At 41.5% G+C, this 27,261-nt stretch overlaps 2 protein-coding genes and 1 long non-coding RNA gene across 8 annotated transcripts in view; 1 reads left to right on the top strand and 2 right to left on the bottom strand.

The window, feature by feature from the left end:
• The window catches only part of KLHL15 (kelch like family member 15), a 28,365-nt gene extending 23,512 nt beyond the window's left edge, over nt 1-4,853 (bottom strand). Inside the window, exons 1-3 of one of the 6 annotated variants that reach the window (XM_053936220.1) lie at nt 4,311-4,853; nt 2,228-2,324; nt 428-538 (exon numbers count right to left, since the gene is read on the bottom strand). The gene's annotated coding sequence lies outside the window, so the exon portion shown is untranslated. Of the gene's footprint in view, nt 1-427; nt 539-746; nt 792-2,227; nt 2,325-4,310 lie in introns of those variants that run through there. The other 5 variants (XM_053936221.1, XM_053936222.1, XM_053936225.1 and 2 more) reach the window with 5 other exon arrangements.
• A 138-nt stretch (nt 4,854-4,991) lies between these two features.
• On the top strand, nt 4,992-18,987 carry EIF2S3 (eukaryotic translation initiation factor 2 subunit gamma). Its single transcript, XM_053936228.1, has 12 exons — nt 4,992-5,261; nt 7,488-7,551; nt 7,998-8,125; nt 8,245-8,366; nt 9,702-9,796; nt 11,011-11,169; nt 12,377-12,511; nt 13,417-13,511; nt 14,420-14,564; nt 14,987-15,156; nt 16,108-16,280; nt 18,462-18,987. The coding sequence occupies exons 1-12, from the start codon at nt 5,193-5,195 to the stop codon at nt 18,523-18,525; spliced, it is 1,419 nt and encodes a 472-aa protein (XP_053792203.1). The 5' UTR covers nt 4,992-5,192; the 3' UTR covers nt 18,526-18,987.
• Nucleotides 12,765-27,261, bottom strand: LOC128784541 (uncharacterized). Its single transcript, XR_008429521.1, has 3 exons — nt 24,211-27,261; nt 20,032-20,151; nt 12,765-13,008 (listed from the first exon to the last, which is right to left on the bottom strand). It is a non-coding gene; the product is annotated as an uncharacterized LOC128784541 (long non-coding RNA).

Below are 27,261 nucleotides of genomic sequence, written 5' to 3'. Positions count from 1 at the left end.
CGATCAGGTACGATGGGGGAGGGGGCGGGTAAAAATGGCCATTTTCGGGGCAGGAACTCAGATGACCTACTTCAGCCTGCCTGCTCGCACGCTCAGCCCCGCTCCGCTGTGAGCGGAGCTCGCAGGCTGAGCTCCCCGGCCAGCGGGGCTGGCAGGCCCGGGGTCCGCGACGTGCGGCCGCAGGAACCCGAGGGGCCCGGCGGGGCTGCGGCCGCCCCGGACCCGCCAGGCATTCGCTGCGCCCGCCCGGCGCGGCCGTGCCCGATCCCCGCTCCAGCCCGCCTGCTCCCCGCCTGCCGCCCGCGGGCACCCGGCCCGCCGTCCCGCGGCCCGGGGAGGAGGGTCCCTGAGGGCCAGGAGACCGCCCGGGCCGCCCTCGATGGGGCGGGCGACGGCGGCGGGAGGGCCCGGGGGATCCTTCACCCACCTCTCGGCAGCGGTGGCGCTGAGGACGCGGCTCCTCCCGCTGGAGCGGCGGAGACGGGCCCTGGCTCCGTGTACCATACAGCCGGGGGCGGCGGAGGGAGGCGCCGGGGGGCTGCGGAGAGGGGCAATGGCTGAGGCGAAGCCGGGAGGAGGAGGAGAAGGAGGCGGAGGAAGAAGGGGGGATCCTGGGCTCCCTCCTCCCCGCCGTCCGCGCTCGGGGGGGAGGTGGGAGGCGCCCCCGCCGCGCCGCCCGGGCACCGGCGCTCCCGGCCCGGCCCGGCCTCGCCCCCGGGATCCCCGCCGCCCTCACGCTTGTTTACCTTCCGCGCTGCCCCGCGCGGCCGCGGGCGCCATGTTCCCCCGGCAGCACCGCGCCGGCCGTCACTTCCGCCGCACCTGCGGCCGCGCGGGCGGGCCCGGGGCAAGGAACGGCACCGGCACCCCGGCACCGGCACCGCCCCGTGCGGGCTCAGCCAGGCGCCGGAGCCCCGGCACGCCCCGAGGAGCACGGCTGGAGAAAGCGACACCGAGAAGCATCATCTGCGTCCGGCCCGCGAGGGCGCGCATCCACACGCGTCCGCTTTCAGAGGGTCGGTGTTGCGCTGCTCTCTCCCACCCCGCTGCCTCCAGGCCGCGGCCAATTTCTCCGAGGCTATGGCAGCTCCCAGTTTGCTATGGCAGCTGCCCGGTGTAGCGCTGCATCCCGCCCCGGGCTGCAGCAATCGCCGCTCGGTGCCGGCTGAGCTCCTCCCCGGACACCGGCCAGCCGCAGGTGCTGCGGGCTGATCACAGCTCTCTGCTTTCCGCAGGCTGCCTTGCCAGCCGGCGTGGGAACCGGGTCACCAGAGGGGTCAGGACCCGCAGCCCTTGAGTAGTGAACAAACTGCACACAGGGAGCACGGCCCCGAGTGGGGTGAGCAGGGCCCTGCCTTAGTACAAACAAGTACCCCTTAGCTTTCGCTATTTTGCCTTTGCCTGGCACCTCAGATTTTATTGTATGAGATGAACTAACCTACGTGGACCTTTGGTTTGCCACTACCACCCCCAAACCATTTGCTACCCTTCTATGTCACTCACTGCTTTAAATAGCAGACCACAGGCTGCCATCCTCTCCCTGTTTACTGCTGTTCCCATCCCCTTCACAGCCTACTTTAAGTCTCTCGTTATCACCCCCTCCCCATTCCTGATTTATAAAACAAGTGTACCTTCTCTATACCTGCCACCCCCAAGCTGAATGTCTTTCCCATCTTTCATGGCTTCACACAATGAACCACAGCTTCACATGGCTATTCCATGCCGTGCCTCACAAAGACTTCCCAATGCTATTCCCACTCTGCTCAATTGCCCACCTGCTGCTCCCTCTGCTACAATCAAGTTCCCATTCACTCCTTTGTCCCAATGGCCAGACCCCTCTCGGCTTTGCGACTCCTTACTATTCTGTCTCATTCACTCATGCAGTAAATTTGCCCCATCTCCCCAGTCACTGTTTTAAAACCTGTTACTTGTGTGCTTATGGTGAAAAAACTGGCCTTTACAGACTGACCCTGCCACACAGGTGTTCCAGCCACCTATGTCTCAAAGGAAAGACATTCCCTCCCTTTTCCATAATGGACATCTGCTGCAGCAAACATGTACCCACCCATATCTAATGCTTCAACAAAGAAAAATGAGTAGAGACTAAGTTTCTCATGTACAGAAATTATACAACCAAAACTTCATGCATCCTTCTGCAACCTTCAGACTTTTGACCTTCATAGGTCAGCAAGGGTGGAAAAAGCTAAGCAAGACTTTTATGATTTACCTGACTGTCATTTTGCTGTCTGCAGTTTGTGTCAAGCTGAGGTGCAAGATGATCTTCAGGTCTCTCCTACACACTGTCACAGAAGAAGACCTCAAACCTAGCCACAAAACAAAACCACAGCAGCTTTGACATTTAAAACAGCTCAACATTTCAAAGCACAAAAAAACCCTCCCATCCACTTCTCCTTCACATTGAACAATTTGCTTCCACCAAAAAATCAAAATATGTTAATAATGTCTCAATTCTAGTCTCCTATAAAAATTAAATAATTACATTTAGGCTTCTGACAATGAACACTAGTCTCAAGATTACCTTACTGAATATTAATTTAAATTGAGATTTGACCCCTCTGATTTAGGCATTTGTAGAAAGTCAGTGACTAAACAGTTACCACTGGCTTAAATGAGACTATTGCAATTAATAAAATGCTGGATATAGTTTTTTTGAGCTATATTAATATATTAGTTATGATTTAATTCTAATATTTTTAAACTTTATTTAATTAATACAATTATGTATGTATGTTGGCATAATGTCTACTTTTAGAAATGTTCTTACCTATTTTAGTTGGGGTTGTTCAGCCTAGACAAGAGAAGGCCCTGAGGAAACCTTATAGAAGCTTTCAGTGCTTAAAGGGGGCCCAAAAGAAGGCTAGAAAATGAATTTTTCATAAGGGCATGTAGTAACAGAACAAGGGAGAATGGCTTTAAAAAGAGGGCAGGTTTTGATCAGGTGCTAGGAAGAAATTCTTTACTGTAAGGGTGGTGAAGCACTGGCACAGGTTTCTCAGAGAAGCTGTGGTTACCTCATCCCTGGATGTGTTCAAGGCCAGGCTGGATGGGCTCTGAGCAACCTGGGATAGTGAAAGGTGTTTCTGCCCATGGCAGGAAGATTTGAACTCAATGATCTTTGAGGACCCTTACAACATAAACCATTCTATGATCCTACAATTATTAGACATTTACAGACTTTAGACTTTTCTGAGTTTCCTTTATACTACAAACATTTCCAAATAAATGAATCAAAATAGCAAGAGTACCTCAGAATATGTAAAATGTACAATCTCATTGTTAAAATAGAAGCAACAGTTTGTGTATTTTTTTCATATTCCTGTCAGGGTGTTTGGCAAGGATTAAGTCCTTTTTAAAGCCTGTTTCAAATGTGACAAAAACTATTTCCATAATTTTACACACATTGCACTGCATTTATTGCATAATTTAAACAGCTAACTACAGAGTCCAGTATTTTCAGTTCATTTTCATAAAAGAGTGATTATACATGTGTGAACATCGAGGCAACTACAACTAAGTATTGCATCATGTTCTCACTACACCTCGTGTATCTCAGTTGTTTTTCCCAGAAGATATTTAATGCAAAATTGAAAACACCATGTGGCCTGATAAAAATTATGAAAATTTATTTTCCAGACCAATGTAGAACATGACTGGGTTGCAAGACAAAATACATTTTGTCATTGGCAACACCATCATAGATACTGGAAGGTTTTTTGCAATGTGCTCCTGTTAATTTCTTCAGATCAAGAACACTGGCAATGTGTTTGCTCTAGGTATATCCATCAGAACTTGCTCCTAGCTCTTGTATCAGGAAAGTATGGAAATAGTAGCACTGGTGAAAGTGGGAGGTTACAGCCATTACTAAACCAGGCATACCAGTTTCACATGGATTTCCATCATCACATTTTAGTCACGTGGTTGTCCGCCCCAAACCTGCTTTTTTTTGACCTGCAAAGCCAGGCAAAGTCTGAGAACAAATGTGTTTTCCAACAGACAAAGCCACTGTTTTTGGCACAACACACACATATTTGAGATAACTGGTTACCTGCACTGAAACCTGCTTCCCTGACCACGGAGCAAATACTATCAGCAACATCTTCTATGCCTTTAAGAGGTTCCCATCAAATCCCCGTTTGATTTCCCACAGGGAAGGGCTGGGAATTTAGCCTTTACTCTCTGGTGAACCTCTAAACTGGCTCTCATCACTGGATTAGGGATTTTATTCCATTTATAAAGCATTTATGTCATACCCAACTCTGGAAACAGCAAGTGTTTGGTGGGATTTTTACCTGTTTCGTACAAAACATTCAGGTTGCTTGCATGTTGGGGCAGCTCTCACATCCACATGCTTTCCCTAACAATAAGCGCCCAGTCTACAAAGACAGTAACAAGAGAAAAGGCTGAAATTAGAAAGATCTCCTCACGCCGATGGCCAGCAGAGGTTATAACACGTACGGTGACACGTTACTGCTCCAGCAGACACCGCGGTCGACGTGCTCATTTCAGTACATACACGGACATCGTGCCTCAGTCCCCCGCCAGGTGCCTTTCTGCACCGCTCCCCCTGGGCAGCCCAAATAAATCCGCACAGCAACAAACCCTGAGCACGGCACGAGCCTCCTGCCTTCGGCGCGTCTTTCACCGAGCCCGGTCCCCTTCCCGCAGCCACGGCGCCGCTTCACACCCGCGCCGCACGGCACCAGCGCGGCCCGTGCCGGGCTCCCGGCGCTCTGTGGCGGGGTTTTCGCGCCCTCCGTCCAGGCGGGCTCCGGCACGGCCGAGCTGCGCGCTCCCGCAGGCGCGCCGTGCCCGCGCCGGGCTCTGCCCGCGCTCCCGCGCTCGTTACCCGCCGGCCGCGCTCCCGCCCCCTGAACGTGCGCGCGCACGCTGCGCGGCCCCGCCGCAGGCCCCGGTTGCATCATCCGGCGTGAGGGCGACCGGGGGTCCTTTACAGGGCTGTCCGGTGGCGCGCCTGACTCGTGGCCGCCCCGCCGCGGGGCCGATGGCGGCCCCCCGGCGCTGATCGCGGCTTTTCCTTGAGCTCGGTATCCGCTCCCGGGCCGGCCGGTACCGCGCTGTGGGCCGGAGGCTGCGGGCCGACAGCGGCGGTGCCGAGAGGAGCCGGCGGTCAGGCGGCCGCGCGGGCCTCCTCACTTCCTGCTCGGGCCAAGATGGCGGGGGACGAGGCGGGAGTGACTCTGGGGCAGCCGCACCTCAGCCGGCAGGATCTCGGCACCTTGGTGAGCGCCGCCCGCGAGGCGCCCGGGAGCGAGATCGGGCTCCCGGAGCTCGGTGCCCCGGGAGCGGAGGGGGCGGCCGGGTGGGCGAGGGATGCGGCCCGAAGGACTCCGAGCCTTGTGCTGGGCCCCACCGCTGCCGATGCGTTCCGAGGGGCGCAGGAGGCGGTGGCGCCTCGGGGAGCCGAGGTCAGCACGCCGAGGGCAGGGGGACGCGGGCCGAGGACAGGGGGACGCGGGCCGAGGGCAGAGCGGCGGCGCAGGGAGCAGGTCCTGCCGGTCCTGGTGGGTGTGGGGCGCCTGGGCGAGGCGCTTCTCCTCCCGGTGAGTACGAGGCTCCGCAGCTCCGTGTCCCGGCGGCGCCGCTGAAGCTTTTATGGCTCACTGGTGGGTGCAGTTTTCCTCGTGTAAGGGTTGCCCTGTTCTGTGGTACTAAAGACTTTTCCCTTTCCGAAATACAACCATAAATTTGAGCCGTTTCTCTACAGCAAGCTTGAAGAGTTTGCTTCCAGCCCTGTCTTGGTTGGTTTACCAAGACAATTTTCTTGACTTAAAAACTGCCGAGAAATGCCAGTTCTACCTACCACTGCAGCTGGTTGCAGCTTTGCCTGTTAAATGTCTCGCCTGGGCTGCCTCACCTCTTACACTTATATGCTAGTCTATATGTAATGTATATTTCTAATTCAAGTGTATTGTAAGGTACATCGTCAGAAATCCTGTTGCTGTGTTCCCGGTGTTTAAACTGGAACAACTTATTTGTCTTTACAGTAATAATATTCGATGTTCTTCGGGCTTGAGCACAGGAATTCCCTACAGCGAGCATGTTAGTTATTTCAGATAGTTTCTTGACTTCCTGTCATTGTTGACCATGGCATTTCCTAGTTGGAAAAGGCACAGATAGAGACTAGCTGGAAGGTCAGCAGGAATTACCTTTAAGGTCTATTCTGCCAGCCCTTGAGTGCTGAGTGAAGCTTCTTGCTGAGCAATAGCCTTATATCAGTCTTGAGGAAAAAACTCCATGTGTGCACGATTTCGTGCACCAGGAAGAATTCTCCTGGTGGCAGGAATTGCATCACGTTGAAATTCTGGTCGCCCGGCCACATGGTGCCATCTGCAGGTCACGGTCCCATCACTGGGAAATCATTTTAAGTTCGATATATAAATTTAATTGTGTGTCTTAGGTGTTCAAAACTTGCATTGTATTGAAGATGAACATTTTATTAGTGTCATACTTGAGAGCAGAATGACTGAGCTTACATTTTTACACAGGTGTGTTTGATCATTTTGCACAGAGCCTTCATGTAACAGTGTAAACAATATGTGATTTAATGTTTGTATTGTTTGTATCTTAAATTTTGTGCTGCACCGAGGACTCTCTGGCATCATGACTCTTTGCTTGAACTGAGTGACTCATCCATGTGAATTCAATGCAGGATGGATATTAGCTTTACAGAAGAACATTTCAGTGGATTTCAGCACTTGTCCATTATTTGGAGAAACAGCTTTAAGAAAACCTTAAACAACTCTTTCAGAGTTGTTTTTTTATCTGTACAGAGTGTATTTGTGAGGTTTTTGTTTTGCCAGTGACTACCAATAAGTTCACACAACAGATTATTTAGGACAGCAGAATTTTTGTCTGGTACCTAAAGCAGCAAGAACAGTATCTGAGGAAAAAAAATAGCCATTAAAAAGAATAAAAAGCCATGGTGCTTATGAAACCTCTGGACCCACTGACTCCTAAGTGTTAGTTGTAATTATGGATTGGCTTAATGGAACCTTACACCAATTAAACAACTGTTTATTGACAAAGTTTTACTGACAAAGCTTTGTTTATAAAATATTTGTGCAATTCATCATGTAGACGGTTGAAAATGAATTTGCCTGTTATGTGTAATTTAGGTTCAGGGGTATGTAGGGGCTTGGGGTCTTTTGCTAAAAGTTTCTTTTGAGGTTTCTTGTTTTGTTTACTCCCATCTTTAAGACTTTACATCCAAGACTGATTTACAGTAAGGGTTTTGAATTGTAGCCTGTACTGATTCACAAGCAGGACTTGGTTCACTTTTCACACGGATTTCACACACTTAAAAGACTGGAATGCATATAATATAACTGGATTTTGCTGAATAGAACTATCAGCTAATTTTCAAGTTTCTAAATTTTTAACATTTCTAAGCATTTTCTAAACATTTATATACAAGATGAATAAATTCTAAAATCTCCCTTATACAGGATGTTACCAAGTTGACGCCTCTTTCACCAGAAGTCATCAGCAGACAAGCAACAATTAATATAGGTAAAAAAAACCTTATAAAAAAGAGGGGCGCGTTAAGGTGACTCTTTTTGATGCTCGTGTAGTAGCAGGTGGTGCCTATGTGGTAACACTTTCAAGAAATTGGTACAGAAACAGTTACATAGTAGTTTTAGGGACTTGTCAAGCCCTTTTGACTTGAAAAGCACCAATTTTACTTCAGGAGCACAGTTGAATGGCATGGGGAATATTTGCTAAAGCAAAATTTGTTTTACCTTGAAATAAAGGATTGAAATGAGTTTCATTAAAATGCAAAGATCTGTCCATTGGGAGCACAATTTCAGGTCTTGTTTGTTTCAATAAAAATTACAAATTCCATATGTATACCATATGGCTGTGGAGAATTAGGGGTAATTGTGTACTGATTGTAGTGGAGCATTGCACAAAATTAAACTGTGGTTTATTGACAAACATTTCCTTTTAAAACACAGGTACAATTGGTCATGTAGCCCATGGAAAGTCAACAGTAGTCAAAGCTATATCTGGAGTTCATACTGTCAGATTTAAAAATGAACTGGAAAGAAATATCACAATCAAGCTGGGTTATGCTAATGCAAAGGTGAGTCATCACTGTAAATGTAGCAGCTATGTTGCTAATATATTTCAGGAGGGATGTAAGATTACAGATAACTAACCCTTGAGGAATTAAACCTTTTTTCAACTTTAAAAAAATCACAGATTTACAAGCTGGATGACCCAAGCTGCTCTCGACCAGAGTGCTACCGATCCTGTGGAAGTAGCACCCCAGACGAGTTCCCTACAGATATTCCTGGCACCAAAGGGAACTTTAAACTAGTCAGGTAACTGCTTTAAATTACTGGAATAAATTGTATTTACTTCCCTTTGTATGGAAACAGGATTGAGCTGTGAGCTGAACGGGTTCTGGTAGACTGCACATTCTTAGATCTGGCACCCCTGGGCTAAGGCATTGTCTAAACTGAATTCATTGGTGGTGATGAGCACTTAATGGTAGAGCACAGCTGTGTCTGCTGGCCTCAGCTACTTGCAGGACTTTGAAGTTAAATATTTCTGCTATTAATATAAATACATTTTAAACCAGCCAGATTGAGATAGAGAACTAATGTGGACCTCACAAATGCATCTTTAAAATCCCTTTTGGAAGCGTGACCTTTGTTAAACTTTTTCTTCCTAAGGGCAGAGTTTCCAAAGTTTTTAGTATTAATATATGAAAGCCTGATGCTTAATGTGAGATCAGGCCTCTCACTGGAGGCCAAGTGTTCTTTATTTACTCAATTTCTGATAAAGTATAGCACAGTCTTTATGCAGTGGTTATGTGGGTCTGCACAATGATTGCTCAAATGAGAGTAGTCATGAAGACTGTTGTACAAGATTCTTAATTTGTGTTCATGATAAAATACTTGTGGGCTGTGACCATGTGTCTTTCCTTTTCTCAGATTCCCAGCAGAGCACTTGTACTAAGATTTACTTCTTTTGGAGTGTGTCAGGCAGGCAGCCATTGTGAAACAACTGGTTAAAAACTTTGCATTCTTTATCCTACCGTTTTTTTGCTTGTAGTAGATTTCTAACATCATCACCAAAGCACCAAAGTAGTCCCTTGCTTTTTGGTGGCCTGCTGCTAAGAACAAGGATTCTTCACTAGATAGGTTCAGGAAAGAATATAGTGAATCAAGTATCTTGGTCTGCACAGTAAAACCATAAGTTTGGAAATGTAACATCATGTCTGTAGACAAATCTTTGAAGTGCAGTTATAACCATATATTTAAAGATGCATCATTTCCTAAAATTGAAGAATGGGAGGTGCCTTTTAAAAGAGATAAGAGAAATCCCATGTAGTGTATTGGAGTTTGGGTCAGTGGTGGTGGGTTGGTTTGATTTCGGGCTTTTATCCTGGTGCATTTAACTCTAATCTAATTTAGAGTAAATTGGTGAAATAGTAAAGAGGTGCATAATGTGGACATGTGTTATTAAATCTGAAAACTCAGAAAAAGTATTCGGTAGCTGTTCAGTAGCGTTTGTGTTCTTTTAGAACTTTTTTGAAAATACTATTTTAAGGATAGTTTTAACTTCTGTATCTGGCTAATCACTGACATAAATCAGTCAGAGGAATTGTTGGTAAGGCTTTTGGATTTCTCTTTTACCTTTTCCTGCAACAGGCACGTCTCTTTTGTGGATTGCCCTGGCCACGATATTTTGATGGCTACCATGTTGAACGGTGCAGCAGTAATGGATGCAGCTTTGCTGTTGATAGGTAACAATTGCTACCCAAAAGCAGAACTCTGTTTTGTAGTAGCATGAAGCAACTTTATATGGGCTTTAAAATCTCCTGGGATATGATGAGCAATTTAAACAAATGAATGCTTTTGAGATGTGTTAAAGAAAATAAAGTGCTGCTACAATGGTAATGTACTCTAACAAGCTGGCTTGTTTTAAACACAGCTGTCCATACTCACTAATCTGGTAGCCCATTGATAGAAGATAGATAATATAAAACTCTCTTGTAGTATAACACTGTAAAATTGTTATCACTTTATGGGAACATATTAGCTGCATTTAGAATTTCTCTGAAGGTTCAGTTTCCTTTAAATATGCAGGTAGTCTTTGCTATACAGTAGAGTTCACAAACAACAGTACAAGCAGTAACCCAGATAAATATAGCCAAAATTTAAGTACAGAAGATTTAATGTAATGCAGACAACTTTTGTTCGGATTTGCAAGCAATAGAAAGTGAGTAAAACTGATTTTTCTATGTCTGTAGAACATTCTAGTGTTCTGTAGTGATACATAGCAATTATCTTACCTTGATAGGATATGTCAACAAAAGAAAAAAACAACTTCAGATATTGTAATTTAAAGTCTGAGATAGATGATGAGCTGTCATTTCTTCTGCCTGTTTATCTCTAGAAAGTGTGATAGACCAAACTTCAGGCAAGATTAACCACCATAATCATACATCAGCCAGTCTGGGTTCTTAGCTGAAATCTAAACCATGCTGATAGCAGCCCTATTCACACACTTGATAGAATTATAACAGAGTTTGGGGATCTTGGTATTTTTATGACTTTACTGATAAGAAAATATTAAGATATTTCTTGAAAGGTAATTAGCGTATTACACTACAGTCAACACTGAGATATCTGAAGAGCTAAAGGATGGTGTAAACCAAGTTAGGTGTTAGTATTTTGGATATTTTAGGTGAGTGTTCCTAGTGGGAGTAGGTAGAATGGGGGAACCTCTCTGACAGGCTCTTATCTGTCCTGCATTGTGTGGAGGCTACAGCCTGCAGCTACAGGGGAGAAGAGGTGCTTATTGACTTGGTTGCTTCACATGTAGATTACTGAGAGACAACTGTCTTTTATTTTTTTTTCTTTAACATAGTGATAGTAGGTGGAAGTAGATATCCTAACTGTAGGAGTTTTGCCTGTCTTTATAGTTTCTGTATTCCAGTCACTTCTCTTCTTTCAGCTGGTAATGAGTCATGCCCTCAACCTCAGACCTCAGAACATCTAGCTGCTATAGAAATCATGAAACTGAAGCACATTTTGATTCTACAGAATAAGATTGACTTGGTGAAAGAGAGCCAGGCTAAAGAACAGTATGAACAGATTCTTGCATTTGTACAAGGTAAGTTTTCAAGAGCAGAAATCCAGTAAGTGGTGGAAATTCAGTGTTGAGACATGGACATAGTGGTTTCCTGTATGTTCATAGAAAAGCTTATCTTAGGCAATGCAGGTGTATGTGTTCTGTTAATGTGAAAATTAGACCCTGGGAGTTGTGCTTCTTGCCTGTTTCAGCCTGTTCACATACAAGTGTTAGGGCACTGGGTCAGAGCTCTAGATGTAAAACTAACATCAGTCACTCTTACGTAGTAGCTTTCAGTGGATTTGTGATTTCTTCCTGGAGTGCTTCTTTGGTAGAGATTTCATTGTGATTTTACTGCAGTGCAGGGGAGAAGGAAGCTGTACTTGTTAGGGGCACCTTGTAGATTTAAATATATTATTTTTTTTATCTAATGACAAAAGATTGCTCTTTCATCTATCTGTGTAAATCCAGTTTGGGCAGTGTTATCTTACTCTGTAAAGGTCTGCTCACCTTTCTCACCTTTATAGTGATTTGAGTTTTATCTTCCCCTGGAGCTTCCACTGTTTTCCCTGTTTATCTGCAGTAGGTGGGATATGTGACAAGCTGCGGAGCTAGATTGTCACCACCAGAAGTTGCCAATGGGTCCTTTTTTTTTCCCCCTTCCCCCCCCCCCCTTTCCCCCCCCCCCTTTCCCCCCCCTTTTTCCTTTTTTTTTTTTCTTTTGTAATTCGTAATTGGTGCCTTGCAGAAGCTATTCATAACTGTCAGAGTGGCTTGATGTGTAAATCTGGAGTTTGAAAACTGGAGTTATCACAAGGAACATAGACATAATTAAAACTAATGATGTCTAACAAACCTGGATTACTAAATGCATTCTTCTGTAAAATAAGGGTTTTTCTAAAATATGTATTTGTATTGCAAAATTTGAAAAACAGAAATCATTAAATTAACAGAAAATTTAGTTTGTCATCATGAAACCTGACTGTAAAATTAACACTGCTGAATCCAATACTGAGATATTGACCTCTCTTAGGAAATCTTTAAAATATTTTTGATCATCTTGCACATTTTCAGAATGCCTCAAAAAGTAGGTGTGGCTATGTGAGCTAAAATGTTGAAGGGAGGGATAGATGCTCTGATAGTGCTTTGGAAAATACAGATTTCATGCCATGAAATCCATTAGTATTTTTAACAAGGACAGAACACTTGGTCATATTAAGGCTTAATGTTGAACTTGATTTTGTTTTAGGAACAGTTGCAGAAGGAGCTCCAATAATTCCAATCTCAGCACAGCTGAAATACAACATAGAGGTGGTTTGTGAGTACATAGTGAAGAAAATCCCAGTCCCTTTGCGAGACTTCACATCTGAACCAAGGCTCATTGGTATGTAAATGCTTAGGCCTGGGTGTTTGTGGCCAAACATTTTCTGAACGTGTCTACACTTAGAATAGCACATGCTGAGTGCCCTAAACAGAAGTGTGTTTAAAAGGAGTATTTAGGATGCTCTCATTTTAAAACCTGCATGCCTTCTGAGAGCTGTATTGTTCACCGTTAATTGCTGTTGGTTTTGTGTATATTCTGTGCAAATGACAGCACTAAAATGCAATAAAAGTGAGAAATTTCTCTGTATCTTAAAAACGTCCCTTTGATTGTTATGAATTTAGTTTTAATTTAACAAAATATTGGCAAACTGATGCATTTGATAATTAAATCATTTCCATGGAAATATTTTGGGTAGCTTGGTTAAATCTTTTGTATTTGTCTCCTGTTTCCTGGTTATAGTTGTCAAAGTTTCAGTTCTTTTCCAGCATACTATGAAATGCAGTTCCCATAAGGAATTCATTTGCTTGCCTATCTTCTTCCAATAATCCAAGGGAGTCCTACATTGCATAAATGCATAAAAATACACCATGTTACATCAAGGTTACAGTGTTCAGCTATGAGTACATTAAAACAAAGTTCTGGAATTCACAAGTAACATTTTGAATATTGAAGGGGTTTTGTAAGATGGTTTATCATTGCTTTCTTTTTCAGATCTTTAAGTTACTTTCTGCTATGCAGAAAAAGTCTTATGAAGCATTTATATATATGAGGAGTTTAAATGGTTTTGTGAATAAAACTAACTGCCTAAAAATTGGGAATAAAATATTGATTCTTCTGGTTTTGTAATATTTATAAATATGTGTATCCTTTCATAAGAACAGAGAAGCAGTCAAAGTTGCTAAAGAAAGACATTGTTTAAAAATCTGATAGTAAATATAAACCTGGTTGTGATCTCTTCTTTTCAGTAATTAGATCTTTTGATGTCAACAAGCCTGGCTGTGAAGTTGATGACCTTAAGGGAGGTGTTGCTGGTGGCAGTATTCTAAAGGGTGTTTTAAAGGTAGCCCTTTCTCGACTGAAATTTGTAATGACAATGAGTCAGGTTTTCCACATTTGCTGCAAAATGTGTCTATATAATTGATTTTTTTTTTAACTTGAATAGTCACATGGCACTTATCCTTTCTGTCTGTACTTCATTTTCACTTTACAGATTTAAAATACCAGAACAACAAGCACTAGTTTTAATTTTTTAAATACATTATTGTAGTCTTAATATTGATAACAGGTTTCGTTTTGCTAATAATGATAACAGATTTAATCCCTCACAAAAATGGAAGGAGCTATTTTTTTTCCTCTCCTACCACTTCCACTTGCTGAATTATTGTGGGGAAGAGGAGAGCAAAAGAACTTTAAAAGCACCTTGGAAGTGTGTATGGGTTCTCACAGGTCCCACTTTCCCATTTAAGTGTTCTTTGTATTCTGATTTTTTATTTTGCTTGCTTGCTAGCAGTAGACAGAAACTTTAAAAGGATTGCTTTGTTAGGCTGGAGAGCAAACTCTGTCTCTGAACATTTATACAGCTTGTACTTTCTCTGGTTTGCAGTGTATTGATGTCAGTCAGTTACACTGAATTAACTCATTTTTTCTCAAAGCTGAAATATTTCTAAATTAAATACAGTGTTTACAATTAAACTGAAATTTAATTGTTGGAATTATTGCTGATAAAGATCCTTTGCTAAAGCAGTTTTGCAAATTGTATTGAAAAGAAAATCAGATGTTACATTTACTGTAAATATTGTTCAATTTGCATCAAATGGTGCAACAGGAATCCTACAAGTTCTGCAGTAGCCCAGAACCAAGGACTCATATAAAAAGTAAATCTTGCGATACATATTTCTTATCTATGCCTAGTCAGCTTTGTGTTCCTGTGAAATAACCAGTTAAACACTTTTTCACTTTTGTCATTAGGTGGGCCAGGAAATTGAGGTGAGGCCTGGTATTGTGTCCAAGGACAGTGAAGGCAAACTCATGTGCAAGCCAATCTTTTCCAAAATTGTGTCACTCTTTGCTGAACACAATGATCTACAATATGCTGCTCCAGGAGGCCTTATAGGTAAGAATAGTGTCTGATGAAAAGATTCATTTCTTCATGCTTATTGAAAACACTTGGTTTCATTCAACAATGAATTTCAGTGTAATTAACAAAAATACCATGAGCTTTTTTAGATAATTCATATATGTAGAGAGACAGGGTTGGTGTGAAAAATGGATATTTAAGAATTAAATCGTTTTCCTGAATGTCACTGGCCAATGCCAGTGCTTGCACTGTAAGTTGTACCAGCTTTAACAGCAGAATATTTCTTCATCTGTTCAGACAGAGTTTACAGTCTTGCTGACATTCTGATAGTGCTGTCCAGGTAGTAGGGAATTCCCAGTACATTCTCTCTTTTTTTAGATCATCTTCAAATATTTTAGTACATAAAAATGACAGCTACCTTTCAGTTACTCCTTCTGACATCCCTTGTTGTGTTGTAGGTGTTGGCACTAAGATTGATCCCACTTTGTGCCGGGCTGACCGCATGGTGGGCCAAGTTCTTGGTGCAGTTGGGGCACTGCCAGAAATATTTACAGAGCTAGAAATTTCCTACTTCTTGCTGAGACGGCTCTTAGGTGTGCGCACTGAAGGAGACAAGAAAGCTGCAAAGGTCTGTGCCCCTTCTTTTGTTTGTCCTGATTTTGCTTCCTGTGCTAAGTTTCATTAATGAATATATTTCTTTGACCATATGTAGACATTTGGTCTCAGTGTTGATATAAGCTTGTCAAAAAACTTATCTGCTTGTTTAATACTGCTTAAGAATGGTTTTCAGAGGAGTAGAAATTCATATCAGTAGTTTAAAGTAGCATAAAGTATTTATGTGTCGTGTTATGTATTTTTCTAAACATGCTGGTAGTTGTTTTCTTTTGCTGTCATTCTATTCATTTGTGCAATAATTAGTTTTACAGTGGTATTGATCTACTTCCTGCTGATGTGTTTTCTGTAGTTTTTTTTCACTGAAGAATTTTTTAAAGTTTAAATATTTTTGAGGTACTCTGGTTGAAAAAAAACCTGAACTTGAGACACAGCAAACTTGTGTAACACAATCTGTTTTACACAAATCAATTAAAAGATCATAATTTCCCCTGTTAGCATTTAAAATTATAAACTGTTTCATGCAACAGTGAGCAAGGTGCTTCAGTGCTTTCTTATGCTGTGAATTGATTATTTAATTTTTTTTATGTAGGCATAAGGGATATGAGAATACACCATCCTAGTAAATAATCTGTAGAACATCACAGTTTGTAACAATATCTGACTGTTTGCGTTTTTAATACGTTATATGAAATCATCAGTATATAGAAAACGTAGATCAAGAAATTACATCATACCAAGAACCTCAGAACTACATGTACATCTTTTATGTATTTGTCCTTTTGCATATAAAACTTTCATCTACTGACACTGCTGCCCATAATTTGTGTGTGTATATTTATAGTATTTCTCAGCTGTATCTTCTTTTGTGGCAAGAAGATAACAGAAGATAACTTGGTACTGTCTGTGCTATTTTGCTTTTTAGTACTAAAACTTATGTTTCAGAGTTTTGTGTGTCTGTGTTCAGGTGCAAAAATTATCGAAGAATGAAGTTCTGATGGTAAACATAGGATCCTTATCTACTGGAGGGAGAGTCAGTGCTGTAAAGGCTGATTTGGGGAAGATTGTGCTAACTAACCCTGTATGCACAGAAGTGGGAGAAAAAATTGCTCTGAGTCGAAGAGTTGAGAAACATTGGCGGTAAGTTGGTGCAAAGTTGGTGGGGTACCTGGTTGCTACATTGTTAACAAAAAAGTACATGGATCTGACTTGGTACTAGAATAGGTATGTCTGTTTTAAAAATTCTTCTGGATTCTCCTAGACATTGGCACCGTGGTTGTGGAATGCTTCATTTCATTGCTATCCCTTTTTTAAACAAACACCATGATTGGGTGGGTAACTATTAGTTAACACATAAGGAAACACCTGAGGTTCATGTTTGTTGCCCAAACTGCCAGGCTGTAAATTGAGCTCAGTAGGGAATCTTGGCAGAGGGGTTGGGAAATTCTCTTAACAATGTTAAGCCAAACAGCCATCCTTATGCACATCTCAGTGGTTTTCTACCTGTGGAGCTGCATGTGATTTCTAGTGCAACCTGGAAGTAACAGCTGGGGAACAGAGGAGGGATGTTTGAATGTTTTACGTACTACAAGCACAGAGGAAAGAATAAAGTATCAACTGGATTGACCCATTCAAATTACAAATATAAAATGTCTGACTGCAGAAGCATCTGGAGGCTGAAAATGATGAACAGAATTGGTTGGGGATTCATTTTATCGCAGTGCCAGACTCTCTTTAGGTGATTACACATACTGTAACTGTCACAGGTTTCATAAGTCTGGACTGATAAGATCATAAGAGTTTTTAGATTTGTTGGTTCTGCACAGCCCTTGTAGTATGAGAGAGCACAGCCATTTTTACAAGTCTGTACTGTATGGAAAGGAACCAAGCTTTAAATATCCATAGATGCATGTTTCTTTTTCAGATGACAAGAAAATGTAGACAGGAATTTAGTGCTTGCTGTCTCAGAGCAAGATGACAAATTAGGGAAGAGATTATTTTCTGAAAAAAAAAACAAACCCAAGGCAAAAGACAACATGTCTTGAACAGGAGGAAAAAAAAAAAGGCAGGACCCAAATTAAGTCAGGTAAAGCAGAAGGAAGAGGAGAAACTATGCTCTTTTTTTAAGCTGTAGACTGATAGCCTGTGCAAATAATAATGTGTCTTTTGTTGCTTCTGGCGATTCCTTCCCAGTTAAAAAATTTGACCAAATTTTGCCCAAAAGCCCACCTGTCTCTGGATTATGAAGTGGGCAAATAGTGGCAGCCTGCTGTAAAGATAGCTATTGAGAAGTTGATTCCTATGCAGTATTAAAAAGATAAAGACAATATAAGGAAACTAAAAGTTGAGAAAAAGGAAAGAAGGCAAACTGGGAAAACCAGCATAATAAAATCTAATTGCAGTAAAGGTGATATACAATTGGTACTGTAAAAAGGAACTTGCAGCCTGAGACAACGGAGTACTGAAAATAGAGAAGAAATATCATAAAGCAAGACTAAAAGGAGGTGTAAAATAAAAAGGAAATATACAGAGGCATAGGGAGAGGTTCAACAGCAAATGGGATACACGAGTGATTCCAAGGATCAGTAAATTCAAAGATGGTCAAGTTATGACCCATGGGTATGGTACTTAAAAGTGAGAAATGCTGCTCTGATAAACTTCAGTTTCTTTTCTGGTGTCCCAAGACAGGCTCTACTGCTCAACAAGGTAAATTGAGATGCATGTGGGGTTTCTCACCAGAAATTGGAAAGGTTTTGAACACAGTTTTACTAATAATATGAAAGACCTGCTGACTGTGGAAATGGATGTATTCTGAATTTCTTTTTACAAGTATATTTTTCTGAGGCAATAGTGGCTTATAAAAAAGGCCTTCATTTTCCTGTATATAAATAGCAGCACTCACCTGAGAGCTGCTGTCACAGGCTACTATTGAGAGTTTACAGCTGTTTATAATCTTACTGAATTTTCATTTCTCCTTGAAAGTAATGCAACACTTCAGACACAGGTGAAAGAGATCAAGCTGTGAATAGATTTACCATCCAACAGTACAACATAAGTTACAATATTTTCAGATTTTCAGCTTCTCTTCGGGAGTACACCCTTAGCTGGTCACAAATGTCCTCTGTCCTTCACCCTTTTCTATTCTGTGTTCCCACTAAGCAGGTTTAGTTCTTGTAGAATGTTTTGGGTGGGAGACAAGTGTAGAAAATTCAAAATGTAAGAACTGAAGGCATAAGAAGGACAGAAGGATGTTGACTTACTCAGGATATTTCTGACTGCTAGTAAAAATAATATAAACATTTTTTTTTTTTTTTTTTGCAGTTTAATTGGTTGGGGTCAGATCAGAAGAGGAGTGACAATCAAGCCAACTGTTGATGATGACTGAAGAACAAAAGAGTGCTTCATTTTTAAAGATGAAGTGCCTATTTCTGTTGTGGAGGGGGTGTATTTTCACAGTGGAATTGGAAGCTGTGCAAACAGTATCTTTGAGTTGTATGGCTGTCCTCATACCTTTTATTGAATTTTACCCTCTTACTAAAATACTAGTCACTATCACCATTAAAAGTGTAAAAGAATTGGCATAGGGTGGGTTTCATTATCCATGTTTCAGTAGAAATTAATTGTACATGTCTCATGGCATGTCTAATTTATGTTACTTTGTGTTTCAGACATATCTGTTTAATATCAGTCAAAGCAGCCCCAGTGTAACACACAAACCATAAATCTAGTATTGAAATAAAATATTGCTTATTTTCATTAATTCATACAATTTTTCTAAGTAACAAAAAACTGCAGTGGTTGTTCAAGTTCAAGAATTAAAAGCAAGCAAACTCTTCTTGGAAGACTAGTACCTTTTCTGCACAATTTGTTTTGTTTAGACAACTGTTACCAACAAAAAACTTTATTTCTTTGTTTCTATGGTTCTGATTTTAGGATTCTAAAGTATTACACTTTGTAATTAGGATGGCAATATTGACTGACATGAATTTGTCATTTCTGATATTACTACATGTTTTCTTAAATCCCCAAAGAAAAACCACAAGTAAACTGGATCTGAACTGGCACTACTGGTTTTGACCTATTTTAGTATGGATTTATGAAAATAATGTGATTAATTGGGACATAACTTTGTAATCATGGAACTCCGTGGGAGTGACCTGGGAGTTCTTTATACAGTAGGAGCAAACGACTTTAAAATTTTGTTGAGCAAATATAAAATATTGGGAAGAGGTTGTAGAAAGGGTGAGGGCAGAGTGAGGTGGTGGAATTGTGACTAAGATGAGGAAAAAAGGTATAAAACCACTTTTGTTTAGCAACTCTGAATTCTCATGCCTCAGGATAAAACATAATGTAATAAACTTACTGTAGGGTGCTAATACTTGAATCTATTTAAATTTCACTTCTTCATTTGTACTAATATACATAGTTCTAGCTGTTTTATATACTATTTAGCAAGTTGTGCTACTTAACATATTTTGGTACAAAGTACTGCATGTTTTCAAAGCTTGGTTTTGGTTTTATTCAATACCTTCAAGGGCTTTCTAAAGGTAAATATGATTTCACTCATCAAACTGGAATTTGATGAAACAGCTTGCATTTTGCTCCTGATTTTGCACTATATTGTGTTCCCTTACTTTGTCTACATTCCTGTACTCAGTTCTTCCATTTGTAAAGTACTACCTCACATGGTGTTGAGAGTAAATACATTAATTTTTGAATAGTGCTTTTCCATTTTAAAAGCAGGAGTCAGCTGTAGTTTTCTCTGACTCTCTAGGTACTTGACCAATCTACAATCTTAAATGTGTCTGTTTCAAGGATTGCATCTTCCATGCTTTGGCATGTCCTTTCTGTAACTGTGAATTCTAGGAACTTGTATGAAGCTAAGCCTTACCTAGTCTGGTGGCAGGAGGGTGAGCATAAAAGAGATGTAGGCTATGGCAGAGTGCTTGGATGGCACCAGCTCCAGGGTGAAGTTAGTGCAGTCCTTTCTCAGTGCGCTGCACCTGTGGGCCTAATGAAACACATGTGGAAAAGTTTCTGAGAAACTGGTTAAGCACCCACAGACATTTTTAGACATTCAGATATTTTGGAGATTGTGTCTCTCTTGATCTGCATTTTAAAGAACACCAGTGCCATAATCTTGCTGAAGTTGTGCATCAGCCTGCTTTCCCCATGGCTTTTCCCGGCAGGGTGAGGCTCTCACAAGGATCGCCTCTTTCTACACTGTGCTGTATATCCTGTCACACCAGGATGAGGGCCTAGGGGCAGATCACATACCGAGTTCTTTTTCTGCCACCAAAATGTTAGATTTCCTCTAATGGAAAGCTTTGACTGCTGGCATGAGTGGTAAGTAATGGAATTTTGAGACTGCTGAATACATGGAACATGTCTCTGCAGCACTAGGGAGACAAGTGTGAACAAGTGTAAGACAAGTGTAAGTGCAAATACATTGTGTGCTGATGGGTGTACCACGCCATCCTCAGTCACTGAACTGTGATGCTGAGAGGTTGAATGACAAGAGAAAGCAGTATCATGTACAGCTAAGGAAGTTGAAAATTATGTTTTTGGCCAGGATGAAAATAGTGAGAGATACCTTGTAAGCTTTCTCACTTTACCAAGGATTTACTTCAGAGTGATTTTATTTTTTTTTTACCCTTTTTAGGTCATATTTAGCTACCTGAACAGAGGTGTGCATTTGCATTTCTAATGGGTTGAGTACACAAATGTAGATATCTTGTGCAGTGGTACAAAGTTGAAGTGTGTCAGTATTTATTTCTGAGACTTCACTGTGTATTTGGGAAATGCCGTTTCCAGCTAAATACCAGATTTTGTTCTGAAAGGGTGAAGAAAAAACTTTCAGTTAACACCTTTACTGATTTGGTCCTAGTATACACGAAATGCAGAAAAAAATTAAAATTTTATTTTTATTGTATTCGTTTTGTAGCACTTCGAAAAGTGCTACCTTCTAGCTCACTGCTGCAGAAAGGGTTTCTGCTGCTTTTTCCATGCTGAGTCATGAGATGGATGAGCCTCCAGACCGCCTGCAGGAAAGGTTTAAACTCTGTCCCCGCCCCCTTTCCCATCAGTGCTTATGCCAGGGTAAAGTCGGCCGCCCGTGCCGTTCTGGGTCAGTTCTCGCTGCCAGGCTGGGGCTAAACATTTATAAATAAAGTTTCAAACGCCTGCCCTCCCTTAACCACCACCCCAAAGCACCGACTGCCGGTCCCAGCTCCCGCCCCCTCCTGGCCGTGGCACGGCCCGGGGACATCCACAACGTCCTGTTGCCTTTTACTGACATCACCAGACCCTGTGAGCACCGCTCCTTATTCATCAGTTCTTCCACTGCCACAGTTCTCCTGGCACCGTTCGCTTAATGGCTGACGTTCATTTTACCATGGTGCTAAAATTACTAATGTGCTCTGGCTTCGTGTTGCTGCTTTTGTTTCTGTAAAGCTCCATCTGTACGTGCTCATTGAATGTTCCATTCATCTCCAGTCCACCCCAGTGGTGTAGTAAAAGTGCATGTTTCATACTTTTTCAGACTAAAAACCCAGATAAAGTAACAAATTTTACAGAAATTTTGGTTTATGGTGAATAACATAGAAGCTGTAACAGTGATACAAGTATGTAAATAAATTCTCCTTACCCTGAAAGGATTAAAAACCAAACAAACAAGTCTCCTAACATGGGCACTATATGTGCAACAAAGAAAGGACAAATTAGCAAGAGGATTTTGCTACCAAGGAACAGATATGTTGTTTAAGGAATTACCTCAAATATTTAAATAAATACATATTCTTCAATGTCTTTTATAAAACAAGGCACTAGAACACTGTGCCCACAGATGAAAACTGTTGAAATATTTTAGTTGAAGTAATGTTAATATACATGATACTTACTTGTGTTGAGCAATGCTTCATTAAGAAATTGCACACTATACATTTATAAAACACAAACATTTCTGATCAAACAGTTTCTTTCTAAAGCCTAGCATAGTTTTTTTTAATATTTGAATAGAGTTGGGGAAAAAAAAATCAAGATTCATTTAAGTCTCACGTTACATAATCCTAAGGATTCAAATTAATCAGGGCAGCAGTTCTCCCTTTTTGCCTCTGTGTGGGCATTTGTAAAGAAATCCAATATACTAGACTGGATTCATTATGTTATTTAGAAAACCCCTTCCCCTGCCAAACATTACACTTTTCTATATTTAGTTATTTTCATGTATTTGATGTTCAATGAAGACCTGAAAAATGTTTTCTTCTGCAAATACACCTTAAGGTTCTCTGAACTCATTTCTCTTCCCGGTTTTGCTTAATCATCTATTTGATTAGGTAATCTATTATATATCTCAAAATACTTCATTTGCAACATCATCCTAACTACCACACAACAGAGTTAAGTCTCAGTTTTTGCAAGTTTTCATTAAAGCAGCTTTTTTTAACCTTGGTGACTAGCACTGGGCATACAGAAATAGAATAATTTTTTGTACTTTTTCTTGGCTACAGCCAAAATGCTGTTGATAACAAAGTTTAGCAACAATTATTTTTATTTCTTTAAATTGTCTCCCATTTATTGCATTGGCAATAATTGTATACAACTTAATTCTTTAAAAATCTAACATGGAGTCATACTTCACACCAGAAAGAGGTATGGGGGTATAATTAGTCTTTCCACAGCAATCACAAGCATTCACATATCCTCATTCACATATCCTCCATATGGTTTTGGCTCCTTGCCTCCTGCCTCGTTGTCTGTTAGCACGCGTTAAACACGCCAAGCCAGCAAACACTGGTACAGCCCTGTGAACCATGTACTTGTGTGCTTCAGGCACACAAATTGTTCTGTTAACACTGCTGGGACCCTTGTACACTTGAAGGTGAGCTTGTGCTGTGTTTTGGAAACTGGGATCTTAAATTACTTCAATGTTTCTGAAAGCTTAATTAATCCTTTAAATTCATTGCTACTTCATACTGTTGCTGTTCTACCAACCTGTGTGTTCATGCTGGGAATTTATTTTTGCAGTTAAAACCTGACATTTTGTCTTTGAAAGCATTTTGAGCCTTACGGGAAGGTGTCTGTTTTGACACAACATCAGAGGAAAGTGGACTCTTGGTACATTCCAGAGCAACCTGGTCTCTTTATGGACTGGTGAAAGCTCTCCAGGTGGAAGCTGATCACCAGCTCCCATCCATTCAAGGGGAGTACAGTTAATGTAGCTACAGAACAGCTTTGCTGGAAAGAGACCAAGTAACACAGGTTTGAATTGACAAACACTAAAAATCAGTGTTGTCCTATTAAAGTCTCCTCAAAAAGAAGGTTGGTCCCTCAGTGTAATGGTTTGGTTTGTAATGTCCTGCTCTCTTGTTAAACGATTTACTAGAGAAACAGGGAGGGGCTGTTTCTATTTCAAAACACGAAGCAGATAACCCTCAGGGCCATCTACAACTCCATCAGCAAGGAAAGGAACTCTTAACACTTCGAATCTTCTCTACTCGTTTTTTTCTAGATCCATCAGTGCTGACTTCTAACACTGTATCAGGTTGAACATTGACCAGTCCTTTTACCTTTGTTATATGTACTCACCAACAACTCTAAGCCTCTTTGATTCATGGGCAAATAAGGTAAATGAAATGTGAGCTTACAGAATTATGGAGGAAATCATGGATTTTTTTATGTCTGTCCCCTCCCCACCCCTGCAACCAATGAGAGTTCAAACTAAGAGCTGTTATTACAAATTGTAGAATAAATAATTAACCGTCCTACCTAATTAAAAATACCTTTAAGCTTGCACAGCACATAATCAAGAAGCACTAGAAATAAAATTGCCTGTGAAAGCCTTCCTGTAACAACTAAGTACAACTAAGGATTAAGAAGCCTACTGAATATTTGTAAACCAAGACATGTCAAGAGATTTTAATGCAGACAAATAACTTACCAGTTCTCCGCAGGATGCAAGGGACTCCTGCTCAACACAAGGACCACCTTGCTGTTTAAATGTAAGATCTGTTTTCAAGTTTTTTTATATAGCTTTTCAATTTAAAAAAACAAAAAAAACCTCTTTTCTTACTTTTTTCCTTTTCTTTCCTTTTATCTTTTCTTTCCTTTTATTTATTTTTCTCCTTCTTTTTCTCTCCTTTTATTCTTTTCCTTATCTTTCTTCTTTCCTTTTTTCTTATCCTTCCTTTTTTCTCTTTCTTCTTTTTCTTTCCTTTTCTTCTTCTCTTTCTTCTTCTTTTTCTTTTCTCTACAAGGGCAAATAATCTGCATTTTGATCATAGGCAGCTGACAAAACTGTGTCTGGAGCCTTCACCAAAAAATTCATTTTGAGGCCAACACCCCTTAGGGAAAATTTCAGACTTGTGAAAGCTGGCAAAGTTTTATGAGCAACTGAAAACCTGTACAATGCAAAATGTCAGCTTCAAAGTAAGTGACATTACACTGCACATTGCTGGTATTTTTAAGTAGAGAGGTTATCTGAGATATAGGCAGCTGTAGAGATACTGGCCTTATATTTTCACTGATTTAAACCTATTAAGTCAGTTCCAACCTACTGACCTTGTATAACTGAAAGAGAAAAGACTGAATATCTGGACCCTCTTCTGATCTTTCTCTACAACTATCCTGTGTAGCACAGCACAGACAGACCAAACACAGGAGCCTTGCATTTCTCTTCTGGGTCCCAAAACCACAGGATTTTTTTACACTGGACACGGTTCTCTAAGATACATGTTAATATTGGAATGAAAATCATGTCAGTTGGTCATCAGCCTGGTATATCTGAACACATTTTTTAAATACTCTTTTTTTGTAAGTAGGAACCATTAGAAAGTTTAAGTTCAAATACAGTTTTCAGACACCAAGCAACAAATAAGATTCTCTGATCATGTTTCACTGTTCAGTCTGTATATTTCCCACTCCTTTGCTATCCAATAATCCAGCCTTATCATGAAGAAATTTCTCCAAATGAACACTGCCATACTAGTTTCACAGATATTCCTCCAATACCTTATTTTTCAGGGTTACACAGATTCCAGCAACGTCTATGGTAAAATTATGTCTTATAATGCCATAAAAACCTCTGAAAGATATTTTGCTTTATTTAATGAGCATTTTTAATGTCAATTTCTTCAAAGGAATTTTGTGTACTAACACACAATTGTAAAGGTCAGTCTTTGTTTCATTACTTCATTCATTGCAACTACTTTTTAATCAAAGAAAGTATTTCTTACAGCTTCAGTCATCTTTCTTTGCCCTCAAACCTTTGGCTCCTAAGCATTGTGGCTGCCTGTATGCACGGGCAGTTCAGCGCACATCCCAGCTCTGGTTGTCTAAATTCACCCTAGAATTGGAGACATGGCACTTTTGTCCCCAAGCATCGTGGGCTGAAGTGAGCTGGTGGCTTTGTCTGCATGTGTAGTGTTGGCTGTAACGTGCCTGCCTCAGTGGCCAGCCATTTGTTCCAACAGACATCAGGCCAGATGCTACCCAAAACACAGGCACTGTGACAGCCTGGGCCCCTTTCCAAGCCTTGCTTCCCAGAAACTATATGAAGCTTCCTGCCAACACCAAGCCAGTTCTTTCTTCAGCTCTCTCAGGGAGCACCCTGAACACCAGCAATTGGAAAAGTGCAGATGGATGGGTCAAAGCCCCTTCACAGGCTCCTAGGGGACGGTGATGGGCAGCACACCAAGCTGCAGCAGTCTCAAGCTCCGTGGTGAGGATAGCCTGGTGGGAGCAGATCTTGCAGCAAACCCAGGACTGGCAGCTGCTGAAGCCAGGGGACACGACAGGTGACTGTCCTGGAGTTGTGTGTCTTCAATGAGGCAGAAAACTAACAGAGAAGGCTGGGGAACAGGGAAGCCTCTACTTGTGAGAAGCTTGCCACCAATAATGACGAACAACCTGGTGTAGTGAAAGGTTCCCTGCCTGTGGCAAGGGGTTGCATCTAGATGATCTTTCAGAGCACTTCCAACCCAAACCATTCTGTGATTCTGTGAACTGCGCCTTTGGAGAGGAATGCAAAGTTATGGATCACATACACTGACTGAGACCTGGGCAGTTTTATAGTCTTGGGATCTCCTACCCACCAGAAAAACTAATTACATAGGCCTCTCATTCCCCTGTCCAGCATGAATGCCAAGCCCTGACTCCTCATGACATTGCTTCACAGCTTCAGCACCTCATGTTCTTTTGGTCTGCCTGTGCCTCTCCTATGCTATGATTTTGCTTAATTCCATGATGTTGGTTCCTTGGCCATAACATGGTGCAACGCTTCACACCATGGATAAAAGACCCTGTGAATTCCAGATAACTTGGCCAGTCTTCGCTTTTCTGTAGGGAATTTCAAGGGGTTCTGCTTCATCCACTGAGATTTTGTGCATGGCCACATGCCTCTGTCACAGATGACAGCAATAACCAGAGCTGCTTTGGGAGGTTCCAGGAAATATTTTCTCACCATGATTTTTGCCCCAGGTGAGAGAAGTTAGAGAACCTTGTTTTCAGAGCCATTTTAGGCACAGAGGCTGTGATTCAATATTTCCTGCCGTATTTCCTTTGGTGGGTCACAGCCCATTCTTCACTGGTCTTGCATGGAAACTCTTGAGACCATCTAGCCTGGGACATTTTTTGTGAAGGACCAAATGGTTGCTAAGAGATAATGAAGGACCAGTGATGGCAATCTGTGCTTGTGGAGGCCATAGAAAGACCCCTTCCCAAACCAGTAGCAAAACCAACCAGGAACAGGGTGTCAGTCAGCCATTAAAGGCTTGGCAATATCTGCAATATCAATTCTGTAATGACTGAGAATGAAAAAGAGAGGGGACAAACAGGCATTGCTGTCTGAGAGCAAGCACCTCAGCATGTACACTAGAGGACTCTACAGAACTCACTGTCTTCACAGGTTTGTAATAGTAATTTAACTTACAAACACAAATTAATGTCTGGACAATTCTTCAGAAATTCTAAACAGTGCTACGAAGACTACGAAATGGACAAGAAATTCTATTGTCTATTAAGAATAACTAGGCCTGAGCATGTTTTGACAGCAAAAAAAATATTTGAAACTATTCTTAGATAGAAAATATCAGTCTACTAATAAACAGGACTCCAAGAAACTATA

Source organism: Vidua chalybeata, chromosome 2, assembly GCF_026979565.1.
Source record: "Vidua chalybeata isolate OUT-0048 chromosome 2, bVidCha1 merged haplotype, whole genome shotgun sequence".
NCBI lineage: Eukaryota > Metazoa > Chordata > Aves > Passeriformes > Viduidae > Vidua > Vidua chalybeata.
Note: the sequence above shows the minus strand (reverse complement) of the source record. Positions and strands in the feature narration are given on the sequence as shown.